This window comes from Oryctolagus cuniculus, chromosome 7, assembly GCF_051225735.1.
Source record: "Oryctolagus cuniculus isolate XC-2025 breed Fujian yellow rabbit chromosome 7, ASM5122573v1, whole genome shotgun sequence".
Lineage (NCBI taxonomy): Eukaryota > Metazoa > Chordata > Mammalia > Lagomorpha > Leporidae > Oryctolagus > Oryctolagus cuniculus.
Window position 1 is genome coordinate 106,286,564 of NC_142873.1, and position 19,865 is coordinate 106,306,428.

General features: G+C 38.5%; 1 protein-coding gene across 5 annotated transcripts in view; it reads left to right on the top strand.

Annotated features, from left to right (window-relative positions):
* The window catches only part of DNAI4 (dynein axonemal intermediate chain 4), an 84,563-nt gene that overhangs the window by 31,561 nt on the left and 33,137 nt on the right, over positions 1-19,865 (top strand). For 2 of the 5 annotated variants that reach the window (XM_008265088.5, XM_089337245.1), the window contains 4 exons: positions 4,519-4,658; positions 10,208-10,363; positions 15,349-15,543; positions 17,636-17,844. In XM_008265088.5, coding sequence (XP_008263310.3) covers positions 4,519-4,658; positions 10,208-10,363; positions 15,349-15,543; positions 17,636-17,844 — 700 coding nt within the window. Of the gene's footprint in view, positions 1-4,518; positions 4,659-10,207; positions 10,364-15,348; positions 15,544-16,769; positions 16,941-17,635; positions 17,845-19,865 lie in introns of those variants that run through there. The other 3 variants (XM_089337247.1, XM_017346207.4, XM_089337246.1) reach the window with 3 other exon arrangements.

Below are 19,865 nucleotides of genomic sequence, written 5' to 3' on the forward strand. Positions count from 1 at the left end.
AAAGAGAAAATTCAAATGACCAATAAAAACATGAAAAATGGGCAGGATCACTAGCCATCAGTGAAATGCAAATCAAAACCACAATGAGGTTTCATATCACCCCTCTTAGAATGGCTTTCATACAGAAATCAACAAACAATAAATGCTGAGGAGAATATGGAGGAAAAGTTACCCTAATCTGTTGATAGGAATGTAATCTGTTTCAGCCATTGTGAAAGACAATGAAATTGCCTCAGAAATCTGAAAATAGATCTACCATATGACCAAGAAATCCCATTCCTGGGAATTTATGTAAGCGATATGAAAACAGTATATGAAAGGTTATCTGTATCCCCATGTTCATTGTACCTCAGTTCACAATAGCTAAGATATGCAATCAACTCAGATGCCCATTAACCTATGACTGGCTTATGAAATTATGGTGTATATACCCTATGGAATACTGCACAGCTATAAAGCAAAATGAAATCCTGTCTTTTGCAACAGTGAATGCAACTGGAAATCATTGTACTTAGTGAAATAAGTCAGTTCCAAAAGACAGTTACCATATATTTTCCTTGATCTGTGGTAACTAATAGAGTACCTAAAATGTAAAGCATTGGACGGAATTGACATTTTGATATTCCATGATTGTTTACAACCTTTATCGCTACTGTTGAAGAAAAGTAATTTTTTTTTTGACAGGCAGAGTGGACAGTGAGAGAGAGAGACAGAAAGAAAGGTCTTCCTTTTGCCGTTGGTTCACCCTCCAATGGCCGCCACGGCCGGCGCACCGCGCTAATCCGATGGCAGGAGCCAGGTGCTTCTCCTGGTCTCCCATGGGGTGCAGGGCCCAAGCACTTGGGCCATCCTCCACTGCACTCCTGGGGCATAGCAGAGAGCTGGCCGGGAAGAGGGGCAACCGGGACAGAATCTGGCGCCCCGACCGGGACTAGAACCCGGTGTGCCAGCGCCGCTAGGTGGAGGATTAGCCTAGTGAGCCACGGCGCCGGCCGTAATTTTTTCTTCATACTATTTGTTGAACTCTTTACTTTGTGTAGTGTTAACCTTATGAGTATAAAGTAAACTGAAAATAGATCTTTTTAAAAATTAAGAGTGGGAAAAGGAGAGGAAAGAGGAAGAGGGATGGGAGTGTGGGCAGCGTAGGGGTGTAGGGTGGGCAGTATCATTGTGTTCCTAAATCTGTATATATGAAATACATGAAATTTGTATACCTTAAATAAACTTTTAAAAAGAGGGAAAAAACAAAGATTTTCTTATTAATTGATTCAAAAGGCAGAGTGAGAGACAGAGACAGAAATTGAGAGATCTTCCATCCACTGGTCCACTCCCCAAATGGTTATGACAACTAGAGCCAGACCAGTCAGAAACCAGAAGCAGGAACTCCATCTGGGCCTCCCATATAGGTGCCCAGAACTCAAGTACCTGAGCCATTATCTGCTGCTTGTCAGACCCATTCTCACCGATTGGAACATATGCAGAGTACCTGGGACTCAAACCAGGCACTCCAATATAGGTTGTGGGCATTTCAAGCAATGGCTTAATCTGTTGTGTCACAATGCCTGCCCTTTCTGCCCGATATAACTACTACAAATAGATTATTAATACAGTTATACATATGATTTTGTCTCAAATACTATTTGAATATGACTCATAGTACTAAAAAGCCAATCACCAGTATATTTTAAGGTATTGTCCCTACCCAAAATATAAATTATTATAGAGTTATTTGAACTATGAAATATAGTACAGTTAGATCATGAATAACAGGCCCTTAAAAGCTCATGAGAAATAAGGGGGTGCTCCTAGGGTTGAAAAAAGGAGAGGGAATGGGAAAGGAGAAAAACAACAAAAGGATACATAATGCATCTCAAATCAGAGGATGAGAGATTCTGGAAACAAATGTTAATATTAGCCCATGAACCTAGAGACCAATGATCAGTTTTGGGTCATCCTCAAATAAAAGCTGAAAGACTCTTGTATTAATCCAAAGCTCTCAAAAGAAGTTCAATTATCTTTAGTTGTCCTTGATCAGAAGGGTATCCTGATGATAGCATCAGAAGCAAATACAGGGGCCGGGGTTGTGGCACTGTGGGTTAAGCTGCTGCCTGCAATGCTGGCATCCCATATGTGCACCAGTTCAAGTCCTGCCTGCTTCTCTTCTGATCCCTGCTAATGTGCCTGGGAAATCAGCAGAAAATGGTCCAAATACTTGAGCCCCTTCCCCCATAGGGGAGACCTGGATGGAGTCATTGTAAATAAGAATAAACAGAAATAATAAACACTGGATCTAGACCATGAAGACTATGTTAAATGATATTATTAGATATAGGATGTAAAATATGTGTGAAATGTTTAAACAAAACTATCAGAGGGTGATCTTTGGCCTAGCAATTGAAATGCTGGATTCAATGCCTAGATGTACTCTTGACCCCAGCTTCCTGCTAATGTGGAGCCTGGGAGTCAGTAATAGTGGTAGCTCCCAACTTCACTACAGGTATCTGAAAAGTGAACCCACAAGTGGAGAGCTCTTTCTATCCCTGTTTCACTGCTTCTCAAAAAAGCCTTTTTAAATGTTCATGGAAAAATTGAACTGTAAGATATGCTTTTAAAATAATAGAAAATATACTATCAAAATAATAACTCATATCTGGAAAATATCTAAATAGGACTTTAAAATAATGCATATTTATGCAATTATTGAAAATAAAAATAAATGATGATTTAACATTATGTTAGACATTAAAATGGAGATTTAATGAGTTAGAAAAAAGGTCTGGATAAATTATACAAAATGAAGCTTGGAAACAAAAATGGGCTATAAGGTATGAAAGAGAATTAAAAATATGTTGACAATAGAATAATGTTATAACACATTATATTATTTATTTAAAAAGTATAGAAATGGAATTACAAGATTATTTTATTTTATTTTGAAATATATATATAGTTTTTTCATAATGCATTTCAGGAACATTTCCAGGACCCCTTATGTGCATAGATTTCAAGTTTTTTGCACCAAAATAAACTTACCTTTTAATTCAGTTTTCCACAAACTTTCTGAAGTACCTTCATATATTCAGAGTTTCAAAGGTACAGAATAGTAAGAATGGAGGCAACATACTAATCTGGGCAAACACTTTCCCAAATTATTTTTTTATTTTTTATTTATTTATTTATTTTTTATTTTTTGACAGGCAGAGTGGACAGTGAGAGAGAGAGACAGAGAGAAAGGTCTTCCTTTTGCCGTTGGTTCACCCTCCAATGGCCGCCGCGGCCGGCGCACCGCGCTGATCCATTGGCAGGAGCCAGGAGCCAGGTGCTTTTTCTGGTCTCCCATGGGGTGCAGGGCCCAAGCACCTGGGCCATCCTCCACTGCACTCCCTGGCCACAGCAGAGAGCTGGCCTGGAAGAGGGGCAACCGGGACAGAATCCGGCGCCCCGACCGGGACTAGAACCCGGTGTGCCGGTGCCGCTAGGTGGAGGATTAGCCTAGTGAGCCGCGGCGCCGGCCTACTTTCCCAAATTATTAAAGACATCATTCCACAGGAATAGGAAAAAATAAAAAGAAGTGCATAAAGCATAAATTTACCCAAGTGCACTGTGCTGGCATTCCAGAATACAAAATATAAAGAGACAATTTTAAAAATTGGAGAAAAGATATAGGACAAAATCACTCAAAGACAAACAAACTAATATTATTAGGGATAAAAGTCATTTGTGATAAGAGAAAGTTGTAATAATTACAAATGTGAATATTATCAATAAAATAGCTTTAAAATATATGAAGTGAAAATGTGAAAATTTATAAATATCTTTTAAAATAGAGGATTTAATGACACCCATCTTAATTAGTAATAGGTAAACCAGGGAGCAAATTAATAACCATAAAGAAAATTTGAACAAAAAAGTTAATGGTCATATACAGACCTTTGTACTCAATCATTAGAGAACATATTCTGTTCAAACAAACATGGAGTACTTCTAAAAATCATCTATGCACACAGCAATCAAGCAAGATCACAAAAATTTCAAAGAAATAAAATCATACTCAATAAATTCTCTGATCGCAAAGCAATGAAGTTAACAATTACCAACATAAATCTCAACTAAAACAAATACACATTTGGAAATTAAAAACATTTCTAAATTTTCCACGGATCAAAAAAATGATAATGGAAATTTAAAAGATAATTTTAGCTGAACAATTACAAAAATAATATTTCACAAAAGTAGTACTATGAAAGAATGTATAACTTTAAATGTTTATATCAAGGTTCATAAAAAGCTTTGTGGAAGTAGTACTAGCATACTATTAGGAAGTATTGAAAGCAATAGGAGTATTTGTAGGTATAGTTTAGATGAGTTCTTTGGAGGTTATTTAATACTGTCTCTTTCTCAAGATTTTTTAAAATCTAATCTCAGTTAATAAAAGTAATTTAAAGGAAAGGAGTAATATAAAATGTGATATTGTAATAATAGCAATTATTAATGAGTGGGTACATTTTATTGTTATAGGAAGAAAAACAAGAATTATGAAATGCTTTGTAGAAATAGACTAGGCAATGACTTATATGTTGAAAGGATGATGCAGACTTTCAATGGAGCACCAAAGAATAAAGACGTTCAATGTGATAAAATTGTAATGGAAGACAAAGGTAATGTTAATTTGTTTCATAAGCTATCATATATTAGTATTTGTTATGCTGTCTGTCAATCAACACATGTTTAAATAGATAAAGCAAAAATAGAAATAATTGTCTATTTTAATCTACCTACCCGGAATACTGATATAAAACACTTGTTTGGTTTTGACAAGTTCAGAACTCTTGTAAGTCAGTAAACATATGACATTCCTGGGCCGGTGGCACGGCTCAATAGGCTAATCCTCCACCTGCAGCACCGGCACACCAGGTTCTAGTCCTGGTCGGGGTGCCAGATTCTGTCCTGGTTGCCCCTCTTCCAGGCCAGCTCTCTGCTGTGGCCAGGGAGTGCAGTGGAGGATGGCCCAAGTGCTTGGGCCCTGCACCCCATGGGAGACCAGGAGAAGCACCTGGCTCGTGGCTTCTGATCAGCTCAATGCGCCGGCCGTGGCGGCCATTGGAGGGTGAACCAACGGCAAAAGGAAGACCTTTCTCTCTGTCTCTCTCTCTCTCTCACTGTCCACTCTGCCTGTCAAAAAAAAAAAAAAAATTTTTAAAAAAGACATTCCTGGAAAACATTTTAAGGAAAATGAGCAACTTATTGTTACTTGAGACAAGAGAATACAATAGGGTCAAATAAGAGACATGCTGAAAGCCTAGAATGGAAAACTAAGGAGTGTTTCTTTGGGAAATTAGTGTATTGAAACTATGCTGCACATACAGGAGAGTTTAAAATGTCACATGCATGCCTAGACAGGATATGTGATCAGAAAAGGGCTAAAAATACCCTAAGTTTTCACCTCTGACTGATCTCTAGGTTCAGTACACACAGGAAGAAAAGGCCAAGGCACAGTTTTAAGTATCCTAGCTAAGTATTGAAGGAACACCCAGCATAGAGCCAATCTGCAAAGACTGGGAAGTTAACATCCAGTTTCTCAGCAGAAATTATTGTGTACAAAAGTCATTGCAATGACATATAAGCAACTGTCAAGCATTCTATCTCCTTTAAAAGTGAAGGAGACATCAGAGTATTTTCAGATTATCAAAACCTAAGGAAATTCATTGCTAGTAGAACTGCTTCACCAAAAATACTACAGGGAGTCCTCTAAACGGACATGAAAAGACACTAGACAATAACTGGAAGCCATATAAAGAAATATGTAACTACATAGGCAAATACAAAAGTCAATACTGTTGTAATTTTGTTTTGTAATACGTTTTTTGAAATATGATTTAAAAGCAATATATAGGCTGGCGCCGTGGCTCAATAGGCTAATCCTCCGCCTTGCGGCGCCGGCACACCAGGTTCTAGTCCCGGTTGGGGCGCTGGATTCTGTCCCGGTTGCCCCTCTTCCATGCCAGCTCTCTGCTGTGGCCCAGGAAGGCAGTGGAGGATGGCCCAAGTGCTTGGGCCTTGCACCCCATGGGAGACCAGGATAAGTACCTGGTTCCTGCCTTTGGATCAGTGTGGTGTACCGGCCGCAGTGCGCCAGCCGTGGCGGCCATTGGAGGGTGAACCAACGGCAAAAGGAAGACCTTTCTCTCTGTCTCTCTCTCTCTCTCACTATCCACTCTGCCTGTCAAAAATAAAAAAATAAAAACATAAAAAAAATAAATAAAAGCAATATATAAAGGGCCAGCACTGTGGCATAGCAGGTAAAGCTGCCATCTGCAGTACCAGTATCCCATATGTGTACAATTTCGAGTCCCGGCTGCTCCACTTCAGATCCAGCTCTCTGCTGTGGCCTGGGAAAGTGGTAGAAGATGGCCCAAGTCCTTGGGCCCCTGCAACCACGTGGGAGACCCAGAAGAAACTCCTGGCTCCTGGCTTCAGATTGGCACAGCTCCAGCCTTTGTGGTCATTTGGGTAGTGAACTAGTGGATGGAAGATCTCTCTCCCTCTGGCTCGCTCTCTCTCTCTGGCTCTGCCTCTATAACTCTGCCTTTCAAATAAATAAATAAATCTTTAAAAAAAGCAATATACAAAAAAACTAATTATAAGGTATACAATGTATAAAAATTTTTCAAAGTAGATGCAACAGTATTGTATAGGAACAGTTTTTTTAATACTATTGAAATAAGGTGCTATTACTTCAAAAAATTATAATTTTAAGAAGTGAATTGTAATCCCCCAAGGTAACTACTAAAGACATGACTAAGACGTTATACAAAAGATAATTAACAGAGTGGCACACCACAAAAAGATCATTTAGATACAAAAGAAAGCAGTAATGGAGAAACTAAGGAACAAAGAAGATACAAGACATAAAAAAACAAAAACAGCAAAATGCCAGAAATAAGTCCTTCTCTATCAGTAATTAAATATAAATGGATTATACTCTCCAATTAAAAGGTAGAGATTGAAAGAATAGATGTGAAGCAAAACATGATACAACTGTGTATGGCTTTCAAAAGATTCATTTTAGATCCAGTGATGCAAATATGCGTGAAAGAATGCAAATACTAAGCAAAAGAAAGCTGACGTGGCTGTACTACTATCATACAAGATGGACTTTGCAAAAATTGTTACAAGAGATAAAGAACATTTTACAGGCACATTAACAAAATATTTGAACTATAAAGAAGATATAACAGTTATAAACACACCTAAAAACAGAGCCCCTAAACATATGAAGTAAAAATAGATTTGAAGGACAAAATAGATAATTCTATAATAAAAGATGAGATCTCAATATGTCACTTCCAATCATGTACAGAATAACCATATTGAAAATGAAAAGGAAAATGTGGTATTTGACTAACAATATAAACCAACTAGATCTAACAAACCATATGCAGAACAATACACCCCAAAACAGAATCTACATTTTTATCAAGTTCAGATGGAAATTTTCTAGGATAGACTATTTTAGGACACAAAACAAGAATTGATAAAGTTATAAATAGTGAAGTTACGCAAGGAGTCTTTTCTGACCATTGTGTAGTCTAACATACATTAAAAAAGGAATTGTAGACAATTCACAAAATCAAGCAATATATGTCAAAGAAGAAAGTGCAAAGGAAATTAGAAAATACTTTGGACAAGTAAGAATGAAAATACAACATACCAAAATTTGTGAAGTGCATTGAAAATGCTTAGTGGGAAATTTATTCCTGTAGATACATTTAAAAAGAAGAAAGATATCAAAACAATGACCTAACTTTATACTTTAAGTTAAGAAGATCTAAATAAGATCACACTAAATAAGATTACATTAAATTCAAAGCTGGCAGAAGGAAGTAAATAAAAAGTAGATCAGAGATAAGCAAAATAGAGAATAGGTAAACAAAAGAGAAAATCAACAAAACCAAAAAGTAATGTTCTGAAAAGATTGACAGAATTGACACAACTTTTACTAGATTGACTAAGGAAAAATATTAGAAGACTCAAATTGTTAAAATTAAAAGTGGGACTACTGAACTTACAGAAATAAAATGGATTATAAGGAAATATAATAAACAATCTATGCCAACAAAATTAAGAAAATAAATGAAATGGAAAAACCCCCAGAAACATAAACTGCCAAAACTGATTCAATAAGAAATAGTAAATCTGAACAAACTCTTAAGTAAAGAGACTGAAACAGTAACCATAAACTTCCCATTAAAGAAAATTCCAGGACCAGAGGGTTACATCGGTGAATTCTACTAGCCACTTAAAGAATTACCATTAATCCTTTCCTCAAAACTCTTTCAGAAATGGAAGATAAGGGAACACTTCCAAACTCATGAGGCAACTGTTATTCCAATGTCAAAAATCTGACAAAGACATCACATTAAACAAATCTATGGAGCAATATCCTTTATGATTATGAATGCAGAAACAATACACTAATAAACTGAATCCAGCATATTAAAATGGATTACACACTATGATCAAGTGGGGTTATCTCAGTGATGCAAAAGTGAATCAGCATATGGAAATGAATCATTATCATAGAACATCATTATAGAACATTATTATTATAAAACATTATAGAACATTATTTTAGAACATTAATAGAATAAAGAAAAAAATCACAAAACTATCTCAATTGAAGCAAAAAAAAAAAGTCATTTGGCAAAGTCTCATAATAAAAGCACTTGACAGACTACAAATAGAAGGAAATTGCTTTAACCTGAAATAGGACATTTATGAAAAACCTGCCACTGACATTATACTCAGTTACTGGAAACTCTGGGTGTGTGTGGTGGAGGTGGAAAGATGTTGGTCAAAGGGTAAAAATTTCCAATTGTAAGAAAAATAGGGGGCTGGTGCTGTGGCATAGCATGTAAAAGCCGGGCTGTGATGGCATCCCATGTGGGCTCCAGTTCGCGTTCCAGCTGCTCCACTTCCAATTCAGCTGTCTGCGAATATGCCCGGGAAAGCAGTAGAAGATGCCCCAAGTACATGGGCCCCTACATCCATGTGGGAGACATGGAAGAATTTCCTGTCTCCTGGCTTGGGTCTGGCCCAGCCCTTGCTGTTGCAGCCATTTGGGGATTGAACCAGCAGATGGAAGATCTCTCTCTCTGCACCCAACCCCGCCACTGTAACTCTGCCTTGCAAATAAATATATATTTAAAATTATTATTTGAAGATAAATAACATTGCTATTTATGTTTAGTCATCACAGTTATATTTCATGATTTGAATATGTTTACTATCCTACACAAAAAATTTTGAGAAGATAATAACCATATTACTTTATAAGTTTCCTGAGAACAGTCTATCATTTTCCCAATAAGAGCAATCTTTTCATATGATAGGTAAATAGGAAATTTTACTTTATAAAAATGGAAACATATTCTTGCAAATAAACTGATCTTTAGAATATAACATGCTATATGTTAGATGTAAGGAAAAGAATATAAATATTTTGTTATAGCATGGTTGTCCAGGTCCGTATTTCACCAAAGCATCCCAATCATGGCAACTGATGAGATTATTTTGCACCAGATCATGGTAGAGGGAGGTTAGTGTGGAACTCATGGTGAGGAGAATTTGGAATTGTCCCTTAAGCACTATGATATTTGTAGGTACGGTAGTGTAATGACTAAGGATTTCTTGAGGTGTCCCTCTGATTTATTTCTTTGTTCTCTGTGTCTAATTAAAAGTAATAGTAGGGGCTGACACTGTGATGCAGCAGTGCCAGCATCCCATATGGGTGCCAGTTCAAGTCCCGGCTGCTCTGATCCAGCTCTGTGCTATAGCCTGGGAAAGCAGTGTAAAATGGCCCAAATCCTTGTGTTTCTGCAGCTACCTGGGAGACCCAGAAGAAGCTCCTGGCTCCTGGCTTTGAATTGGTGCAGCACTGGCCATTGAGGCTAATTAGGGAGTGAATCAGCTGAGGAAAGACCTCTCTCTCTCTCTCTCTCTCTCTCTCTCTCTCTGCCTCTCCTTTTCTCTGTGTAACTCTGACTTTCAAATAAATAAACAAATCTTTAAAAAAATAAAAGACAATAGTATATGTTGTTAATAGACAGTGTATCCTATTTTCTTGAATTTTGATATCACTATGTATGAAGCTAAAATATTGGAATCTAGCTTAAAATACTTTGTACCTTTCTTTTTCTTTATTTAGGTATAATGTCCACTGCCTGGGATTTGTATGATTCCTATAATGCTCTGGAACTTTCAACTTCAGCAGCAAAACGACCTGCCATTGAATCAGCTAGCAAAGCAAGTGTTCTTTCTAAAGACCGGGACCAAAGATTGTCAGGGAATACTGTGGAAAGAAGTAAGGTTTCATTTAATTCAGGTTTTTTGCAATATGTTTTCATATAACATTTCAAATTCTTTTTTAGCAGTTACAATATTTTGTTTCTGATTGAACAAGAACATTACAACTTTTACTCAGAAATAGGACTGCTACTCTCTCACACTGTCATGGACTCTGAATAGAAAAAAAAAAACATTTTTTTCCAAAGATTCTGTCTTTGTCTAGTGTTTTGTTTCATGTTCTTCAGCTTTCTTTCATACATGTGAGTTCTATCATTTACTCTCGACACTCCCCCCAATAGATTCGATAACTTAAAAAAAGAAAGATTGTGGGTTAGCTACATTACCACTTAAAAGGAAGATGCATTAACACCACTGACTCAACTGGAGAAAATTTTACCTTCACAGGGGACTTTAAGCAATGTCTGATGACATTTTTGGTTGTCATGACTATAAGAGAGTCTATCCAGGGATACTGCTAAAATTCTTTTCAAAACTCAGGGCACTCCCCACAACAAAGAATTAACCCAACCAAAATGTCAATACTACCATTATTAAGAAACTGCATTACAACTTGGCTTTTAGTATTCTGTGTTCTAAGATAAAATATTGTAGTTAAAATCAACATAAAATTATATCTTTCTAGATATACTTACAATAAGGACAAAGTTTACTAAGTCCAAGTTACAAGAAGTTTAAATTTCACTTTTGAATATTTTGACTTCAGATTCATTACATGTACTCCATTCCTATTAAAGCCATTGACCCCCCAAATCAAAACAAAACGAAAATAAAAAACCCTTAGTTTCAAAGTCTCAAAAGAAATATAAATTTTAGTTTGTATTTTATTTTTTGTGTGCATAGTGTGTTTTCAAAAACAAAAAGAATTTATTGATATACTTTATTTTAGTATTATGTCCACTAAAGGGCATAGGAAAAAAACAGACTTAGAATTTAGTGAGAAAATAAAAACTACAAATAGAGCTCAGTGATCAGGTTGTTAGATTGTTTATTAAGACTGTGCCTAACCTTTTAAGAAACTACCAAACTATCTTCCAAATTGGTTGGGCCTTATGCTTTCTACTTTGGAAAACTATTAATTATTGATTCGATTTCTTTAAGGTTTATCCAGATTATCTATTTCTCCTTATGTGAGTTTTGATAGTTTGTGTCTTTCAACAAATTGTTCCATTTCATCTTTTATAAAACTTACAGGCAGAAAGTTGTTCACATTATTCCATTATTCTTTTAGACCCATGGAATCAGTAGTAAGATTACTTCTTCCATTCCTCATTCTGACGATTCATATATTTTCTCTTCTCCTCCCCCTTTTTTGTTACAGAGGCAGAGAGAGGGAGGGAAAGAGAGGAGGGCTAGAGAGCAAGAGACCAAGCTCCCATATTCTGATTTATTTCTCAAATGTGTGCAATAACTGGGGCTGGAGCCAGAAACCAAGAACTTTATATATGTCTCCCCTGTGGGTGGCAGGGTCTCAACCACTTAAGCAATCATCTGCTAGCTCTCGGGGCTTATATTGGCAAGAAGTAAGCAGGGTGCTAGAATGAGGTACCAAACCCACATACTGTGATACAGGTCACAAATCATCTTGGCCAGCTTAACTGCTAGGCCAGATGCCCACCTGTTTTTTCTTTCTTTCTTGGTTAGTTTGGCTAAAGATTATGAATTTTATTAATATTTTCAAAGAACCAATTTTTGACATCAGTGATTTTTTTCCCTAGTGATTCCCTGTTTTCAATTTAATTGATTTCTGCTCTAATTTTTTTTTCTGTTTGATTTTAGGCTTACATTGTTTTTCTTCCGTACTGTACTAAAATGCTTATATGGCTGATTTATATCTTTCTTCTCTTCTAATATATGCATTCAGTGCTATACATTCCTCTCCAAGAATTGTCTTTGGTACATGCCACAAATTTTGATAAGTTGTGCCTGGTGAAGTCTTGGTTCACATTTGGCCTTTGTGGCATGGGTGGGGATATACTTTGTTTGCTTGTTTGTTTCTATGGTATTTGGTTGGAACACAGTGGTTCCAACTTTTATTCCTTCTTCCCTCTCTCCCTCCTCCCCTCTGTCCCTCCCTCTTTCCCTTCTTTCTTTCCTCTTTCCTGCCTGTCTGTCTGCCTTCCTTTCTCCCTTTGTTTCCTGCTCCTTTCCGGGATCCCTTGGCTAGAGAAAGGAGGCTTCTTTGGGATTTAGTTTTCTTTTTCGTCCTTGCTCATTAGTGTTTCCAGGTTGCTGGCTTCTTCAGCTCTATGACTAGAACACATGAGACAAAAGAAAACCCACAAGATCCCAGTGCGTGGCACAGGGGTTAAGCTGCTACTTGTGACCCCAGCATCCTACATCAGAGTCCAATTCAAGTCCCAGATACTCCCTGCTAATCTACCTGGGAGGGCAGCAGATAATGGCCCAAATATTTGGGCCTCTGCCATCCACATGGGAGACTTGGATGGAGTTCTTGGCTCTTGGCTTCAGCCTAGCCCAGACTTGACTGTTGGCAATCATCTGGGGAGTAAATCAGTGGATGGATGATCTACTCACTCTGTCCCTCTCTCTCTCTGTCAAATAATAAACAAATCTTAAAAAGAAAAATAGGAAACTCACCAATGTGTTGTTTCCTGAGTCCCAAGGACCCTAGTAGCTCTGCTTTTAGTCTCCAGTTTTCAAAGTATTCTTTTGTTTGTTTTTTTTTTAATATATAATTTCTAGTGTTTTTAGTTGGATTTAGCATGTGGTATAGGGGAAAAGGTGCTTCTACTCTGTCTTCATGGAAGAGGGATTCCCCTTTGTTCAGTATTTTTTTAAAGTATAGTTAATCTATTTTTAAAAAAGATTTATTTTTTAAAGAGATTTATTTGAAAGGCCGAGTTACAGAGAGAGGTAGAGACAGAGAGAGTCTTCCATCCACTGGAATTATTCACTCCCCAAATGACTGCAATGACCAGGGCTGGGCCAGGAACCAGGAACCTCTTCAGGGTCTCCCACTCCTACATGGGTGCAGGGACCCAAGCACCTGGGCCGTCCTCTGCTGCCTTCCCAGGTGCGTTAGCAAGCAAGCTAGATCAGAAGAAGTGGAGCAGTGGGGACTCAAACTGCCATCCATGTGGGATGCCAGCACTGCAGACCAGGGCTGTAACCTACCCTCTTTGTTCAGTTTTTAAAGTTTACCAAGTAGTATGGAAAGCGGAATAATAGTCCCTGAAATTTGTACACATCCCAATTCCTGGAATCTGTGAATGTGTTACCTTTTATGGCAAAAAGATTTTTCAGGTGTCATTACAATAAAGATCTTCAAATGGGGAGAGTATTGTGGATAATCTGATTGAGTACAATGTAATCACATGGGTACTTAAAAGCAGAGCACTTTTCTCAATTATAGTCTGGCAGAGAGGTGCAATTACAGAAGGAGGTGAGAGAGTTTCAATGTTGCTATCTTTGAAGATGGTGAAGAGACTATGAGTGGCTTCCAGAAGCTGGAAATACCAAGGAAACAAATTATCTCTAGAGTCCTCAGAACGGGGCATAACCCTGTCAACTTGGTTTTAATTCAGTGATGCCTGTGTCAGTCCTATCATCTGAAAATTTTTTTTATAAATTATTATTATTTTTTAAAGATTTATTTATTTACTTGAAAGTCAGAGTTACACGGAGAGAAGGAGAGGCAGACAGAGAGAGAGGTCTTCCATCCACTGGTTCACTCCCCAGATGGCTACAACAGCCAGAGTTACACCGATGTGAAGCTAAGAGCCAGGAGCTTTCTCTGGGTCTCCAGTGCGGGTGCAGGGGCCCAAGGACTTGGGCCATCTTCTGCCACTTTCACAGGCCATACCAGAGAGCTGGATCAGAAGTGGAGCAGCTGGGATGCAAACTGGTGCCCATATGGGAAGCTGGGACTGCAGGCGGCAGCTTTACCTGCTATGCCACAGTGCGGCCGCTCATCTGCAAAATTATAAGATCATATATTTGCATTGTTTTTAAGCTGCTTTAATTTATTATAGCAGCAATAGAAAACTAATACAGTGGTGTAGTATCCTTATAAAACAGTCATCAAATCAGACCTTTGAAGATAATCTTATTTAAATTTTAATAAGAAATAATAGAGATACTGTTATGATTTGAATGTGTTATCCAAAGATCATGTATTGGAAACTTAACACTGAAAATCATATGTCGATGGTGCTCAGAGGTGGGACCTTGGGGAGGTTTAGATGAGGTCATGGGAGTGGATCCCCTGTGATGGGATTAGTGGCCTTCCGAGAAGAAAAGAGAGACTACTTGCCTTATCCGTGTCTTTGGTCATTTTGATGCCTTTTACTATATTATGACACAGCAAGAAAGCCTCACTGGATGAGGCATCTTGAACTTGGTCTTATCAGCCTTCAGAACTGTAAGGAAAAAGTTTCTTTTTTAAAGAAAAAGCTCCTAGCTCCTGGCTTTGGACCTGGTGCCCATATGGGATGCTGGCACTGCAGGCGGTGGTTTTAACCTTTATGCCACAGCACTGGCCCCAGCAGTATTTTTTTTTTTTTATGATTAAAAATAGAAATGACAGGGGGCTGATGTTGTGGCACAGTGTGTTTAACCGTTGCCTGCAACACCACCATCCCATATGGGCGCCTGTTCTAGTCCCAGCTGCTCCACTTCTAATCTAGCTCCCTGCTAATGTGTCTGAGGAAGCAGTGGAAGATGGAACAAGAACTTGGACCCCTACAACCCATGTGGGAAACCTCGATGAAGCTCCTGGTTCCTGGCTTCAGCTTTGCCTTATCCTGGCTGTTGTAGTCATTTGGGGAGTGAAACAGCATATGGAAGATACCTCTCTCTATGTGTCTCTCTTGTTCACCCTCTCTGTAATATTACCTTTCAAAAAATAAATAAATTTTTTAAAAAATAGAAATGGCAGAATGTCATTTTTACATTTTAGAAGGTGTGTGAATCATCTGAAGTTATTTAGATATTTTATTACCTCACATTTATATTTTATAGATAGTGAAGCTAGCTCTCTAATGGATATAGAAAATGTAATTCTGGCTAAAGTCCATGAAGATGAGGAGGACCACTCAGAAGCAATATTAAAATCTGACAAGTTTCACCAGGACTTATTTTATATGGAACGAGTAGTAATGGAAAATATATTTCAGCCAAAACTTGCAGCTTATCGTCAGCTTCCTATTTTTAAAGGTATTTTTTTTTAAAATCATGCTTAGACAAACTCAAATAATTATAATGCATTTCTAAATGTAATTTACAGAATGGGTTGTTGTTTATCAGGGGATGTATTTCTATGTTTCAGCACTAAACATTTGAGTGGCCGTAGAGTCAGGACTAGGGAGCTCTCAGAACATTGACCCTTGGACTCAAACCTTCATAAGTGTCCATGGCTCTTTTTTTTTCTCTCTTGTCCCTACATTCACTTAGTTAACATACATTTATAGTGTCTCATATTCAATCCCCCTTTTGCATTGCCATTGACACATCCCAGGTTCTGGCTTATATTGGTAATACATGTGCTGTCACATGATAGGAAGTAAAACCTACTAAAATTCAGAGCACTTCTACTTTAGTGAAATCCCTAGCATCTAATAGTGTGGGGCATGTAACCATATCCTATCTAAAGAAAGGAAAAGTTGCTGCATCTGGATCCCCTACAACCAAGAAAGAAGCATAATGGTTAGTGGGCCTATAAGGAGTTTGGAGAGAAGGCATTCCTCATAGGGGTGTTTTATTTCAGTCCATTTACCGAGCGTCTGACAAACTTTTAGCTTTGCAAAGGGCTCAAAACAGGAGTAGGCTATGCAACAGGTCCAGGATGCTGTGCAAGCTGCTCTACCACTTGGGCCATATGTTCCAGAGGATCCAATGGAATTTGAGGTGTCAGTGGCAGACAGCAATGCGTCTAGAGTCTTTGGCAGGCCTTTAGGATTCTAGAGCAAGACTCTGTCATTATATATAGAAACCTCTTCTCTTGAGAGACAGCTTTGGCCCACTACTGGGCCTTAGTAGAAACTTTATACTTGACCGTGGACCACCAAGTTACCATGTGACCTGAGATGCTTATCATGAACTAGATATTATGTTACCCACAAATCCATGGAATTTGGCATATAGCAGGATTCCATCATTGAATGGAAAAGGTATATATATCTACACACATATACACACATACACCTTGAAGGCACAAGTAAGTTGCATGATGAGGTAGCCCAAATGCCTGTGATTCAGACTCCTGTTAACATTGCCTTTTCTCTCCCAGCCTGCAGCTCTGGCATCATGGGTTATTGTAAATCAAAAGCAATAGCACAGTTTTGGAGGGATTTCAGAGACTAATGCCAATGCCAACAACTTGAAATATGCAGGATGTTGATTCCCACCACATCTTCTATTCAACTCCTATTTGGCTTTTACAGAAAACAGATGGATCTTCAAGAATGACAGTGGATTATGACAAACTTAACTATAGTGACGCCAACCACAACTGCTGTTTCATATGAGGTTTCATTGCCTGAGCAGATTAACACGTCTCCCTTGTACCTGGTGTATAACTATTGATAAGGCAAATGCTTTTTCCTTCCAACTACTGTTGGTAATTAATTAATTAGGTAAAACAAACAAAAAACACCAGAAGCCATTTGTTTTCAGCTGAGCAGGCCAGCAATATACTGTCACTACCTTACCTCAGGAATATATTAGTTCTTCAAACCTATGTCATAATTTATTCCTTCAGGGATCTTTCCCTTTAACAAGACATCAAACTGGCCTGTTATATTGATGATGTTATGCTAATTGGACCCAGAAAAAAAGTAGATTGGCAAGACATTTGCATGTCAGAGGGTAGGAAACAAATCTTATAAAATACTAGGGGACTTATAGTTTAGTGAAATAGCTAAGTGTCCTGTGGTTTGCGCTATGTTGAGATATACCTTCAAGGGTGAAGATTAAGATATTGCATCTGGCCCCTTTTACTACCAAAAAAGAGGCCCAGAGTCTAGTGAGTTTCTTTATATGTTGGAAGCAACATATTCCACATTTGAGCGTGCTACTATCACTCATTTACCAGATCACTCAAAAAAGCTGCTATCTTTGAGCAGAACCTGAAATTACAGACATAACAGATTCAGGCAGCCACTCAAGGTGCCCAGTCACTTTGGCCATATGGTCCAGTAGATCCAGTGGGGCTTGAAGTGGCAATCAGGGATGAAAATGCTGCTTGGAACCTTTAGCACACCCCTGTACGTATAATGGACAAGACCTTTTTTATCTGGTTTACTTTTAGAACCTGAACCTGAACATCTTAGAGATATTTTAGCAGGTGAAAAGCATGAAGAGGTAGAAGAAGATGTTAAAAAGGAGGAGGAAGAAGAAATAGAAATAAGTGCAGCACAATCAACAATACCAGCCAATTTGGAACGACTTTGGTCTTTTTCTTGTGACTTAACCAAAGGCCTGAATGTGAGCAGCCTTGCCTGGAATAAAACAAATCCAGTAAGTTATCAAACATTTTAATAAGTCCATCTCTAGCATTTAAGGGTAACTGCCGAGTTTTAATAGTAAAGTTTTTTTTGTCCCCCTCTGATATGGGGCAAGAAATTTAAATTGACAAAAACCATTTGTTTGAATGCCCCTAAAACAAATTCATGTTTCAAAAAAGAGAAAATATGAATAGTTGCAAAAATAATACTTTTCTACTTTAATATAAAGACATTACCATTTTTACTTTAGAAGCTATACTTGGAATATGGCAGTCTCTGACTCTCAGATATTGAGAAATGAAGTAGAAGATGTTACAGGGTTGATTTTTTTTTTTTTTTGACAGGCAGAGTGGACAGTGAGAGAGAGAGAGACAGAGAGGTCTTCCTTTTCCGTCGGTTCACCCCCCAATGGCCACTCTGCGCCGATCCGAAGCTAGGAGCCTGGTGCCTCTCCTGGTCTCCCATGCGGGTGCAAGGCCCAAGGACTTGGGCCATCCTCCACTGCATTCCCGGGCCATAGCAGAGAGCTGGATTGGAAGAGGGGCAACTGGGACAGAACCGGCGCCCCGACCAGGATTAGAACCCGGTGTGCCGGCGCCACAGGCGGAGGATTAGCCTATTGAGCTGCAGCACCGGCCACATGGTTGACTTTTAAAACATTTACTAAAACTCACCTACCCAAATTTTGTATTCTCCTCAAAGTAGTCATACTTGAAAGTGTATACTTAATTCAGTGACCTTGCAAATGTGCTAAATATTTTGTAGATTCCTTAAAACACTGTTACTACCAACATTAGCAAATACTTAGACAGTGCTTAGCGTATACCAGGCACTGCTGTTTTACCTGAATTAACACAACAACCCTATGAGTCATGTACCATTATTTCCACCATTATGTTGATGAGGAAACTGAAGCACAGGAAGGATTGATAACTTGTTCAATGTTCCCCAACTAGTAAGTAAAAAAGCCAGAAATCGGCCGGCGCCATGGCTCACTAGGCTAATCCTCCGCCTTGCGGTGCCGGCACACCGGGTTCTAGTCCCGGTCAGGGTGCTGGATTCTGTCCCGGTTGCCCCTCTTCCAGGCCAGCTCTCTGCTGTGGCCCGGGAGTGCAGTGGAGGATGGCCCAAGTGCTTGGGCCCTGCACCCGCTTGGGAGACCAGGAAAAGCGCCTGGCTCCCGGCTTCGGATCGGCACAGTGCACAGGCTGCGGCGGCCATTGGAGGGTGAACCAACGGCAAAGGAAGACCTTTCTCTCTGTCTCTCTCTCTCACTGTCCACTCTGCCTGTCAAAAATAAAAAAAAAATTTAAAAAAAAGCCAGAAATCATATTCAACTTCTGTCTCCAGAGTTCTTGTTCTTTACTGTACTGCCAAAAATCGTTTTGAGGCAAATGAGGGGAATTGTCGAGCTAGGGAATTGTGTGTTTGCTTGTATAAAAGAAATAATAAAAAAGAAATGAAAAATTTTCTCCTGGGAATTATCAACTGATTCTGAAAGTATTTTCCAGTTAACAATTCCAAAATCTTCTGGATAATGGCAATACCTTTGGAATAAATATTTCGTGTATTTTAAGGTAGTCAAAAGTAATTTGTTTAAATGTAGTATTGTGTATGTTTAATATTTAGCCTAATAAGGCTTTATGCCTTTAATGCCACAGGTATAAGTTTCTACATGTAAACATGATACTTGTCATGATTTTTTTTTAGAAAATAGAAAGTTGGGGGCTGGTGTTGTGGCACAGCAAGTTAGGCCACCACTTGTGGCACTGGCATCTTATATCCGAGTGCAGGCTCTATTACCAGCTACTTGGATTCTGATTCAACTTCCTGTTAATTCACCAAGGAAAGTGGCTGAAGATGACCTACATACTTAAATCGCTTTACACGTGTGGGAGACCTATATGGAATTCCTGATTCCTGGCTTCAGCCTGGTCCAGATCTGGCTGTTAGAGCCATTTGGGGAGTGAACCAGTGGAGGGAGATAGCTCTCTCTCTCTGTCTCCCTTTCTCTCTGTTGCTCTGCCTTTCAAA